At 41.2% G+C, this 12,220-nt stretch overlaps 1 protein-coding gene across 1 annotated transcript; it reads right to left on the reverse strand.

Moving 5' to 3' along the window:
• Positions 1–1,174: 1,174 nt before the first annotated feature.
• LHCA3 (PSI type III chlorophyll a/b-binding protein) lies at positions 1,175–2,546 on the reverse strand. Its single transcript, XM_078963168.1, has 3 exons — positions 2,339–2,546; positions 2,124–2,185; positions 1,175–1,928 (listed from the first exon to the last, which is right to left on the reverse strand). The coding sequence occupies exons 1-3, from the start codon at positions 2,483–2,485 to the stop codon at positions 1,313–1,315; spliced, it is 825 nt and encodes a 274-aa protein (XP_078819294.1). The 5' UTR covers positions 2,486–2,546; the 3' UTR covers positions 1,175–1,312.
• Between the last annotated feature and the right edge of the window lie 9,674 nt (positions 2,547–12,220).

A 12,220-nucleotide genomic window follows, 5' to 3' on the forward strand; every position in this document is an offset into this window, starting at 1 on the left:
ACTATGACAAATATGACACCTTAAAATTGTTCTAAGAAACTAATATCTAAAGAATACAAATGTTGCAAGCTTGAAAGGGACCAAATTGGGCCTTTCTAGGACTGGCACAATTCCCACCTTCTACCTTCCATAGGGAAAGCCTACCATGGTGGCATGGTGCGAGGAAATATGGCTTAACCCTTATGGCTTATGGTATCATATTCAAAGGATGATTTACCCATGATTAAATTTGATATTGTAAATGTTTTTTCTTAAGGTTTTAAGATATGTCATAGCCGTTCTTGTGACGGTGATTAGTCCATTAAGTCATCACTTAATCATAATTCTTTCATGCAGACAATATGTGTGATATCGTTAAAGGGGAGCTATTTTGGTTTTTACACCACATGTAGAATTTAACTCTACATCAACCATAATGCACCTCAATGTAAAATTGTAAATATCTCCCTAAAAACCATAGACCCCAACAATCAAATTTAGACAACTATATAACAAATATGTCCAGCCACAAATACTTTGCCGAACTTGTATTTTTTTTTATTAGAATTGCATGTTGTTTTATGGTACATTAGACAACTTGGAATTTTCTCGTTGTATTTTACCGTATGTAAAAAAGAAGTGTTACGTATGGGCTTAAAATTGAAAAGGTCAGAGAAATCAAATACTTAATCGGTTTACCAATAATGATCTTCGATGCAACATTGTTGGTAACTAACGTATAAGTATGATGCTTTTTTACCTCAAAAGGAACACGATCACATTTGCAATCTAAAAAACTCATTGAGCTGTGGAGCATGATCTTTCCTTTGACATCACAGTAAAATGAAACATATTTAGATGAAGTATCATCTCATTAACAATTTGATAAGTAGAGTACTCTAAACTTGAAGAAGATCGTTGATTCAAAGAATCAAGCTAACAAGTTTACCATGTTAATGAAGATAGAGAAGTTGAAGTAATTTATGGGCTATAGGCTAGATTTGTACTTGATTATCTCTTGTCTTTAATTTCTTGTTGTAATGAGCTTTTAGTAGTTTCAAGAAAAAGAAAACTATAAAGAGTAAAAATCAGTTTTTGGCTACAGCATACAACCCCTATTTTCCAGCCCCAAAAACCATGTTTGGCTCACTGATTTGAGCATACAAACGATCCTATATTTTCCAACACAAGAATATAATGTAAGTAGGGTTTATTTAGTAGCAACAAGGTTTCCGTTATATATCATTAATTTTGTTACAAATTAATAATAGTATTCCGAAGAAATAGATCTGCACATGATATTACATATGATATAGGAAAGAAAATGGAGAGTCTAGTGGAACTTGAGGCTAGTCAAGACATTGTTGTTGACAGGATCAGCCAAATGATCCAGAAGGTTCTCGAAAGGTCCAACCCCGGTCACCAAACCCTGAATGAAGTAACCCAAGATTGCTAACATAGCCAATCTTCCATTCTTGATTTCTTTTAGCTTCAGTTCCTTCATTGACTTCTCATCTTTCCCGAACCCAAGTGGGTTAAAGAACGGCCCACCTGGGTATGCCGGGTCACCCGACCCTGAAAAACCTTTCTCCAACCCCAAGAAGTATTGCTTCCCCATTGACCCTGGGTTATACCAGTCTTGGAGTCTTCTATGCTCTGCGAAACCCATCAACGCCATTTCCAATACAAATAGGGTGAAAGGGTCTGCCCAGTAGTTGTATGTTCCGGCTGGGGGAATGACACCGGTCTTGAACCAAGGGAGGGCGGTTTCCGGTGGGATGAGCCCAAGCTTGCCGAAGATCTCTGGTGCAATGGCGCCAGCTGCACCCAACATGGCGAAACGTCCATTGATAACCTCGCCGTATGCTAGCCACTTGGGTTCGATGAATCCTCCGGTTCCTTCTGGGTCTGAGAGACCAAGTGGGTCGAACCCAAAGTCGCCTGGGAGACTGTAAAATTCAAAGTCTCAGGTGAAAAAGAACTTGTTTGATCAAGACTTCTTTGCTTTCTAGTTGTTATATTATATACTATTTATTTATTCTAAAAAACCACTACAATTCATGCTATTCTTTTAAGTTAGTAACACTTATATTTGACTTCAAAAGAAAAACTGTATCTTTCTTTTGTTGGAACGATGAAATTACCTTCCATCAAGGTAAGAGAGAGATTGCTTGGATGCAAACCACAACTGTCTGTTAGCTCCTTGCTGGTAGACATACGATAACCCATCAAGTCATGATCAAACTCACACACAAATATGAGGAAGAACACATCATAACACCAAAAACCCATGTCATAGAACATCATTCGACAACAATTGATCTAATTTTATTCAGTAATATATAGGAGAAAGGGGTACCTTAACAGGAGGGGTGGAAGCAGCTTTGACAACAAAGGAGACCTTTCTTGAAGATGTTGTGTGAAGTGGCCTGGCTGCTAGGATTTGCCTAGCAGACTCCACGGAGGAGGTGAGCGAAGACGATGAGACCAAAGCCTGTGTAGCCATTTTCCTTGAGAAGATTAGATGATCGTGTGTGGCTGCATTAGGAGAAGGGAGAGGGGAAACATAAGGGGAGGGTGAAGGGTGTGGGGTAGGTGAGTTTGTGGTTTGTGTTGAGGCAACCTGAATTCGGAGATGAGGTTTGGGATCTTTTGTTCCAATGAGGTTAGCACATGTGGCATGTCTTACTTGGATAAGAGATTTTTATCTAACTTCTTGTTTGTACACATTACTTATTACTTTCGTGGCCTTCGATTGTTTGGTCAAGTGGTCATATGGGAATCTTACAGTGTCTGGGTATGAATTTTATACTTATGTTACATAAGTTATGTATATTGCCTTTTAAATTTGCCAGCCTTGTACATGTTCGACAAATTTTAATTAATTTATATCTATGATTAAAGAGTAATAGATGGTTCAAACTTGTTTAAGATAATCTAAAGGTCATAAACCGATTGAGATGTTTGATTTTTCTCAATATGTTTTCTTTTAGGTCAAAATCAGAAAACCACAACAGATTGCACATGTATATATATAAAAAAACTTGGGAAAATGATTTAAAAGACCAACTGACTTTCCAAATCATTCAAAAAACACAAATTATGTTTTGATCGTTTAGTAAACAACAATGAAATTAATGTTTTGTCTAAAAAAATCAAACTAAGCTACTATTTTTTTCAATTGTCGTTAAAGGTAATTGGCATCTGTTGATTAAATGTTTTTGTTTACTGGATTAATAAAAATCAACCAAGTTAAAAGATGACATGACTTATTCTTTTTATTATGTGGAATTAAAAATACCACACACTCACTAGAATTACCCAACGAATGTGAAATTGGAACCCACACACTCACTAAAATTACCTAACGAAGTGAAATTGGAACGGAACAAAGGCGATGTAGGGTTATTGCAAGAGGTGAAATCGTTTTCTACACAAGGGTGAAATCGTTTTCTACACCAGTGTGAAATTGTTTCTACACAAGGTGAATGTGAAATTGGTTTTACAGAAGGTGAAAGAGTGTTCGATGAGTGTGCAACAAGCATGTCAACAGATGGTGACTCCCTTAACATTGATGTCTACCACAAAGGTATTTTTTCTCCTAACCCCGTCGTTTACTTCCATCCTCAAAAAGTATCTGTTATGGAGCTAGATTTACGTAACATGAATTTCAAGGAGTTCAAGACCTACATCTGAAAATTGATCAACAATAGATGTCGGGATATTACTGTCTTAGAAATCAATTCCTCTTAAATGGGTTGAAAGAGCTCAGGGATGAAGATGATTACGTAAGGTTCCTTGATGTTGGGTTTAATGATGACAATAATCAAACCAACATCTACATTGATGACTATCACGAGCCCATACTAGATTGGATTGAAGAAGAGAAAGTTGGAGAAGGGGACAATTGTAATGATACATGTGAAGATGACGTGGACTTGGTATTGTTAGATGATCTATCGGTGGACCATGAAGCTGATGATGAGGACATCCAGTGGTCGGAATATATTAAGCTTTTTTGTCCAAGACAAATCTTATTATAGATGGAGGGATGGAAGAAGAAGTTGTTGCTAAGGTAAAAAAACAAAACATCCTATTCATGATCCTAACCAAAAATGGGAGATATGAAGCCTAAATTAGGTATAAGATTCTCTAATCGAGATGAACTGAAACACGTGTTAACAAATTATGCTGTGTCTAAGGGTTATGCATTGTGGTATGAAAAAAATAAGTCAACTAAGTTGTTAGAATATGCATTACTCCCATGAATAAAGAGCATTCATTTAAGAGAAAGTCACTAATTGATTAACATAATTTTACTAGAAAACAAAAATTAGGGTATCTTGTCACTTATAAGTGAATTGGAAAATTTTTAATACTTGACATTTTGGAAATGCCTCGTTTTAGCTATAGAAAAATAACAGAAGTAGTTAGGAAAAACATTGGTCTGAAGGTAAGTCTTGGGTAGTGTAGAAATGCCAAGTACTATGCACTAGATGAGATTTCAGGCAGTTTGGTAACTAATTATGAGAAATTGTGGTCTTATGGTGCTGAGTTATTGAGAGTTAATGTTAGTTCAACAGTCATAATTGATACAAATCATATGCATAATGCTACACACTACTTCAAAAGGATGTATGTTTTCCTGAAGCCTGTCAAGGATGGCTGGATTAAAGGATGTAGAAGGGTGATCGGTGTTGATGGCTATTTTTTGAAGGGTATTTGTAGAGGTGAGTTGTTAACAGCTGTTGGCAGGGACGCAAACAACCAAATGTACCCTCTGGCATGGGCTGTTGTGCCAGTAGAAAACAAGGAAACTTGGGAGTTGTTCATAGATCTTCTACTTCAGGATATTGAGATGGGAGATGGTACGATTCTTACCATTATTTTGGACCAGCATAAGGTGTGTTTTAGTTTACTTTTGCTTAGTAATTTATATATTTGTTTATGTAATTTAAAAATATAATATTTTCACCTTGTAGGGTTTGATGGTGGCTGTTAGAGAAAGGGAACCATCATGTGGGCATAGGAATTATGCCCGACACATTTTCTCTAACTTTAAGAAGAAAAGGGTTCATGGTTGTCAAGTTTAGGAAGATAATTTGGAGAGCTTTCAAGGCTACAACTAACTCTACTTTGCGCTCTTACATGAGGGAAATTTGTGCAATGACCATAGAAGCTTATAAACACCTGATAAAAAAGACCCGAATACATGGTGTAGGGCATTCTTTGAACCCGAGACGTGTTATGATGTCATGTAGAATACTATATCTAAATCTTTCAATGAAACATTCGTAGAAGCCTAGAAGAAACCCATAATAAAAAATGCTAGAAGAAATCAGGGTGTACATGATGGAAAGGATGTACAACCAAAAGTTAAAAGGAAAAAGTAGGACTTCGAAATCTACCCCTCCATTAGAAAGAGGATTAAGGACATAATAGAACACCAAAGGTATGGTAGATTCTTGAATTGTAAGTGACTTAATATGATATAACTTACTTTTTTACATGATTTCATAACAGGTATTAGGATGTTGTTCCAAATGGTGAGCAAGAATATGAAGTGAAATTAGCCCACGAAGTTTACACAGTTCACCTTGAGCACAAAACATAGGGTTGCAGAGCCTGGCAACTCAGTGGTATACCTTGTGTGTATGTCGTTGCTGCAATGTTGTACATGAATGGAAATGCAGATGAGTATGTAGCTGTGTGGTTTAAAACAAGCATGTTTAGAAGTTTCTATAGATATCCAATCAAACTAATTAATGGAGCTAACATGTGGCTTGTTGTTCAATGTGATCCCATATTACCACCTAAGCATAGGAGAATGCCCTAGAGGCTGAAAGTTAACATAAGGAAATGTCATATAGAGAATGAAGGAAGGCATACAATTAAAAAGAAAGGATATCTATTAATAGATAAGGTAATAGTCATCAAGAAGGACACAACAAGAGGCAATATTCGTTGCTCACAGAAGGTTGATTTGTATTTTCATTGTTTATTCATCTACATTTCTGTAATATTATATTTATTTGTTTTAAAATGCAGAAGTTCATGTGCACAATGAAGGACCAACTGTTGCTGAAGAAGGTGATGGAGATTATATTGAAAGTAATGTTGATGTTCAAGAAGATGGTGAGGAAGCTATTGGGGATCAAGATGAAAGTGATGTTGATGTTTAAGATGTTGGGTTATTTAATAGATTGTATCAAATTTTATTATGTATGTAGTTAGCCTTTTTACGGGCTGGGCATGTTCATCCGTCTTGATTTTGCTAGGGTTAGAATTTAAATACTACATGGATGTATTGTATTAGGGTTAATCATTTTGTGATTCCCTACCGTTCCTTTACAGTAGAAGTTCTTCATCGAGCTCTTCTAAGGCATTTATTAATCATTCGACACCATTTTGCTCATTGCATTCATTGTTTGATTTACTTTTCTGTTTAGAATCCTTCGATCAACTCTTGATTTATTCTAACAATTGGTATCATAGCGGGAGCTTGTGGAAATCATATGCAGTTCTTTTGTCGAGTGTTCTAGGGTTTTTCTGCTTTTATTAGATCTATTCCTGTCGTCTTCATCGTTTTGATCTATTTTTGATGTCGGATCGTGATCCTTATTACGCCCTCAACTCAATTTTAATTTTACACATCTGATTTGTAACGCTGTAAAATTTCAAACAAATTTTCACATTTTAAGAACAATTTAATTCACAATATTATAAAACATATTATTTCATATATTCAAACATAATTCAAAAATCCCAAGATCATAACGTATAAATAAAACTTCGTGTGTGTGTACTGATCATGTCGGCGCCTTCTCGCGATCCTCACTAGTACCTGGAACACATAACACAAAACACTGTAAGCACGAAGCTTAGTGAGTTCCCCAAAATACCACACATAACACATACTAGCCACTCGAGGCTATAACTCTATGGGCTCTTGGACCCTAACTCTGTGGACCTTTTAGTCCTAACTCTGTGAACCTTCCAGTTCTAACTCTGATATACGCATGACATAAATCACATAGAAATAATATAGTGCAACTCATCACATAAATAGCATACAATAACTCTGTCACATAACTCTAATTACCACTCAAGGTAAAGTATAGTGAGAAGACTCACCTCGGATGTCTTGGTAATATCTCGCTCGCGTAAAACTGATCTAGCCTTTGCCTAAACACATAAACGATCATCTCAATCAATAACGGCTATCCAGGCTAGACTAGATCCTCACATATCCTCTAAGAAGGCTAAAAGACCATTTTACCCTTCAAACAGTCCACAAGTCCAATTGTTGACCAAACCCTAAAAGTCAACAAAAGTCAACGGTCAAACCTTTGACCAGACTCATCGAGTGCACAAATGTGACTCGACGAATCCATGTGTACCCTCCTCACCCCTGGTCCTCACTTGACTCACTGGGGCAACCCTCCACTCTTTGAAATCACCTTTGGTTGTGAATTGCGGGACAACCCGACCCAACTCGTCGAGTTCAGTCATGAACTTAGGTCCTCTAAATCCCCTCTGACTCACTGATTCATTTCCCCAACTTAACGAGTCACCAACTGTGTGATTCATGGAGAAAACTAATCCTAATCACCGAGTCTGTTCTTGGACTCGGCGAGTTCATGCCATGCTCAAACTCAAATGACCTCCTGAGGTCAGATCTGTTCCTCTAATCCATAGATCTGACCTTCCCAAGCATGATCATTACGTAAAGTTCAGATCTTGATGCTCATGCAAAGGCCTAAAGGCTCTATCTGGAGAAATAACCTCAAGTATGACATCCTAAGCTCATGTATCCTAATATTAATCATAAAGATCAAAGGGTTAAGGTATCTGGACCTTTTTGAATCCAGATCCAAAGCCTCAATACGAGAAGGCACCAAATGCTCATCCAATCAAGCCTCTAAAGGGTCTAGAAAACCCTAACTCCAAAGGTTAACACCAAAACTGAAGAAGGATCGAATCTATACCTCAAATATGAAGTACCTAGGCTCTGAAATCTACAGAATAGCACCCTCTTCAGCTCCCTCTTTCCTTGGTCACCTTCTTCTTGCAAGAACACCAACACAAAGATCAAAAATGGCCTATCCTCCCTTACAAACGTTCTAACTCTCTTAGGGTTTCTCTCAAGGGTGTGGTAGCCGCAACTGAAGGCTATAATAGCCTTTAATTAGATCCTAAACCCGAGAAATTAGGTTTTCACTTAACAGCGTGGACTCGTCGAGTCCACGAGTCGACTCGTCGAGTCCGGTCACCAATCCGGATAAGAACCCGCGGTCCTACTCGGCGAGTCTAAGCATCAACTCGCTGAGTTCCTCCCCAAACTCAAAATAAATGAATAAAATAATATACCTGAAAATATGGATGTTACAATTCTCCCCCACTAGAATCAGACTTCATCCTCGAAGTCTCACTCCGCAAACAACTCTGGATGTTGCTCACGCATCTCTCGCTCCGGCTCCCAAGACAGCTCGAACCCTCTCCGATGTTGCCACTGGACCTGCACCAAGAGCACATCCGTGTTCCTCAGAACCTTGATCTTCCGATCCATAATTGCAACTGGTCTCTCAACGTAGTTCAGACTCGCATCCACCTTGATATCCTCTAATGGTACCACCGCCGACTCATCGGCCACACACTTCCTCAACTGCGATACGTGAAAGGTGTCATGAATCTGACCTAACTCCGTAGGTAGCTCCAACCGGTATGCTACCCTACCTACTCTTGCGTTCACCCTGAATGGACCAATATATCGGGGCCCTAACTTACCCCTCTTCCTAAATCGGATCATTCCTTTCCAAGGAGATACCTTCAGGAGAACGAAGTCACCAACTTGAAACTCGAGCTCCGAACGACGCCTATCTGCATAGTTCTTCTGACAACTCTAAGATATCAACCATCTCTTCTTGACCTGAATCTGCTCAGTCATCTGAAGCACTATCTATGTGCTGCCCATCACACGTTGCCCGACCTCTCCCCAAAAAATAGAGGTCTGACACCTCCTCCCATATAATAACTCGAAGGGAGGCATACCAATGCTCGAATGATGGCTGTTGTTATATGAAAACTCAGCCAAAGGCAAATACGTGTCCCAACTTCCCATGAAGTCCAACACACATGCCTAAAGCATATCCTCGAGCATCTGAATCATCTGCTCACTCTGACCGTCTGTCTGTAGGTGGTATGCGGTACTAAAATGCAGCCTCATACCCAACTCCTCATGGAATTTCTTCCAAAATATGGAAGTGAAACGCACATCTCGATCTAAAACAATCGAGACCGGAACTCCATGCCGTGATACCACCTCCCTTACGTACAACTCCGCCAGCCTCTCATCAGAAGATCTCTGACTGATAGTAAGGAAGTGAGCGCTCTTCGTCAACCGATCAACGATCACCCAAATTGCATCGACGTCTCTTGCAGTCCTCAACAATTTAGTGATAAAATCCGTGGAAATATGTTCCCACTTCCACTTGGGAATCTCTAATGGCTGCAACTTGCCATGCTGACGCTGATGCTCAGCCTTGACTCTGCGACATGTTAAGCACCTCTCTACAAACCATGCGACATCCCTCTTCATACTGGGCCACCAATATTCTCTCTTCAGGTCCAAGTACATCTTAGTGGCCCCGGGATGGATCGAGAATCGCGACCTATGCGCCTCTTCCATCAAAATGGTGCGTGCCCCACCCTCAAATGGCACCTAAATCTGACCCTGAAAGGTCAAAAGCCCTTGACTATCGGCGACAAACTCGGTCACCTGCCTGAATACCCGCTCTTTCTTGCAGTTCTCTGGTCTCCCGACCTCAACCTGGGCCTCTGGAATGGAGTCTAACACTGGAGTCATCACTATCAATATCATGCAAATGTCTCGTATCGGGGTACTCTCCGCCCTACGACTCAGTGCATTGGATACAACATTAGGCTTGCCTGGGTGGTACAAGATCTCGCATTCGTAATCCTTTACCACATCCAACCATCTTCTCTGGCGCATATTCAGGTTGGGCTGATCCATTAAGTACTTCAAACTCTTGTGGCCCGTGTATATAGTACATTGGACCCCATATAAATAGTGACGCCAGATCTTGAGGGAGAACACTACAGCCCCCAACTCTAGATCGTGTGGATTCAGCTGCCTCGATGCGTATGCGATCACATGCCCTCTCTGCATCAGCACCGCACCCAATCCAGATATCAACACGTCACAATACACCACAAAATCCTCCATCCCCTCCGGAAGGGCTAACACCGGAGCTTCGCATAATCTCTGGCGAAGAGTCTCAAACGAGGCCTGCTGCTCCGGACCCCATGTAAAAGCAACACCCTTTCGGGTCAACCTGGTGAGAGGCATGACAATCTTGGTGAAATCCCTGATGAATCTCCTATAGTAGCCGGCCAACCCTAGGAAACTCCTGATCTCGATAGGGGACCTCGGCACCTCCCAACTCATCATTGCCTCAATCTTGGCCGGATCGACCAATATCTCATTCTGGTTAACGAGGTGTCCTAGGAACTGAACCTCTTGTAGCCAGAAATCTCACTTGGAGAATTTAGCATAAAGCCTCTCCGATCTCAGAACTCTGAGGATCTCCCTCAAATGCTCCTCATGCTGCCCTCTGGATTTCAAGTACACCAGTATGTCATCGATGAACACGATCACCGAGCGATCCAACATTGGCCTGCATACTCTGTTCATGAGATCCATGAATGTTGATGGTGCATTGGTGAGCCCGAAAGGCATCACCACGAACTCGTAATGCCCGTAACGAGTCCTAAATGTCGTCTTCTGAATATCATCATCGCACACTCTCACCTGATGATATCCAGACCTCAGATCAATCTTGGAGAACCAAGATTCTCCCTGTAACTGATTGAACAAATTGTCGATCCTCGGCAAGGGGTAAAGGTTCTTGACCGTCAACTTGTTCAACTCCCGGTAGTCAATGCACATCCAGTGTGAACCATCCTTTTTCTTGACAAAAAGGATTGGAGCTCCCCACGGCGAGCTGATCGGCCGAATAAACCCCTTCCCCAGCAGCTCCTGAAGCTGCGAGGATAACTCATGCATCTCTGGAGGCGCAAGGCGATAGGGCGCCTTGGCGATAGGTGCTACCCCCGGAATCAAATCAACACAGAATTCTACCTGCCTCTCGGGAGGCGCACCCGGTAACTCCTCGGGGAAAACATCCGGGAACTCACGCACTATCGGTACCTCATCGACTGACCTCGGTCTCTGTGAATCAACTCTGGTATCCATCACGTAACCCAAAAACCCATTACAGCCCTGCTGTAGACTCTTCCTCGCTCTAGCAGCCAAACAAAACGCTGAACCAATACAGGTACCCTCGCCGTACACCGTGAGAACTCCCCTACTAGGGTCTTGCATGGTCACCAGCTTTCGCTCGCAGTCAAAAATCGCTCTGAACCTACTCAACCAGTCCATACCCACGATAACACAGACGTCCCCCATCGCAATCGGGACCAAATCAATAGGAAACGCAACGTCGAAGATCTCGAGTACACATCCTCGAATCACCTCAGTGGCATACACTGCTCTCTCGTTAGCTATGGAAGCTCTCAGAGGTCGACTCAACGCCTCTCGACTAATACTGATGTGCTAACTAAAAGCTAAAGATACAAAAAACCGAATCGCACCCGAGTCAAATAACAACAAGGCAAGTACAAAATTCACAAGAAAAGTACCTACACATATCATAATATAAGCACAATATCTCAATATTAAAAATAAATACGCGAAAGTATACATACCATCTACAACGTCGGGTGTTGTTCGAACCTCCTCCGCGGTCAACTGGAAGGCTCTCCCTCATGCCTTCGGTGCCTCGGCCTTCACCGGCCGGCTCTCTGTACCTCTGATAGCAGCAGGGGTAGATCCTTGAGATGCTCCCTGCGCTGACCCCTGCAGCTGCGGACACTCTGCCTTCCAGTGTTCGGTCTGGTTACAGTGGAAACAGACTGCGAACCCCTTGGGGCAATCCTTGGCCATATGCCCCTCCTTGCCACACTTGTAGCAAGACCCTACTCTGCAAACTCCATCATGACCCTTGTCGCACTTGCCACAAGTGCGGCCCTTCTAGCTCCCTGATCTGGAATTGGCGGGCTTGGCCCGCTTGGCTGCCGGCTTGTACTGGTGTAAGGTGTTTCCTGACCATCAGAAATAGCAATGTATCGCTCATCAAAAGTCTCAATCAGATTGGTCTTG

Source organism: Lactuca saligna, chromosome 7 (assembly GCF_052625555.1).
Source record: "Lactuca saligna cultivar CGN05327 chromosome 7, ASM5262555v1, whole genome shotgun sequence".
In the NCBI taxonomy this organism is placed as follows: domain Eukaryota; kingdom Viridiplantae; phylum Streptophyta; class Magnoliopsida; order Asterales; family Asteraceae; genus Lactuca; species Lactuca saligna.

Excerpts from the sequence above, each read along its gene's own strand:
- LHCA3 (XM_078963168.1), bottom strand. The coding sequence starts at position 2,485 with ATGGCTACACAGGCTTTGGTCTCATCGTCTTCGCTCACCTCCTCCGTG. Across the intron at positions 2,186-2,338 it reads CTTCCACCCCTCCTGTTAAG|CAAGGAGCTAACAGACAGTT; the intron begins GTACCCCTTTCT and ends TATGTCTACCAG. Across the intron at positions 1,929-2,123 it reads CTCTCTTACCTTGATGGAAG|TCTCCCAGGCGACTTTGGGT; the intron begins GTAATTTCATCG and ends TGAATTTTACAG.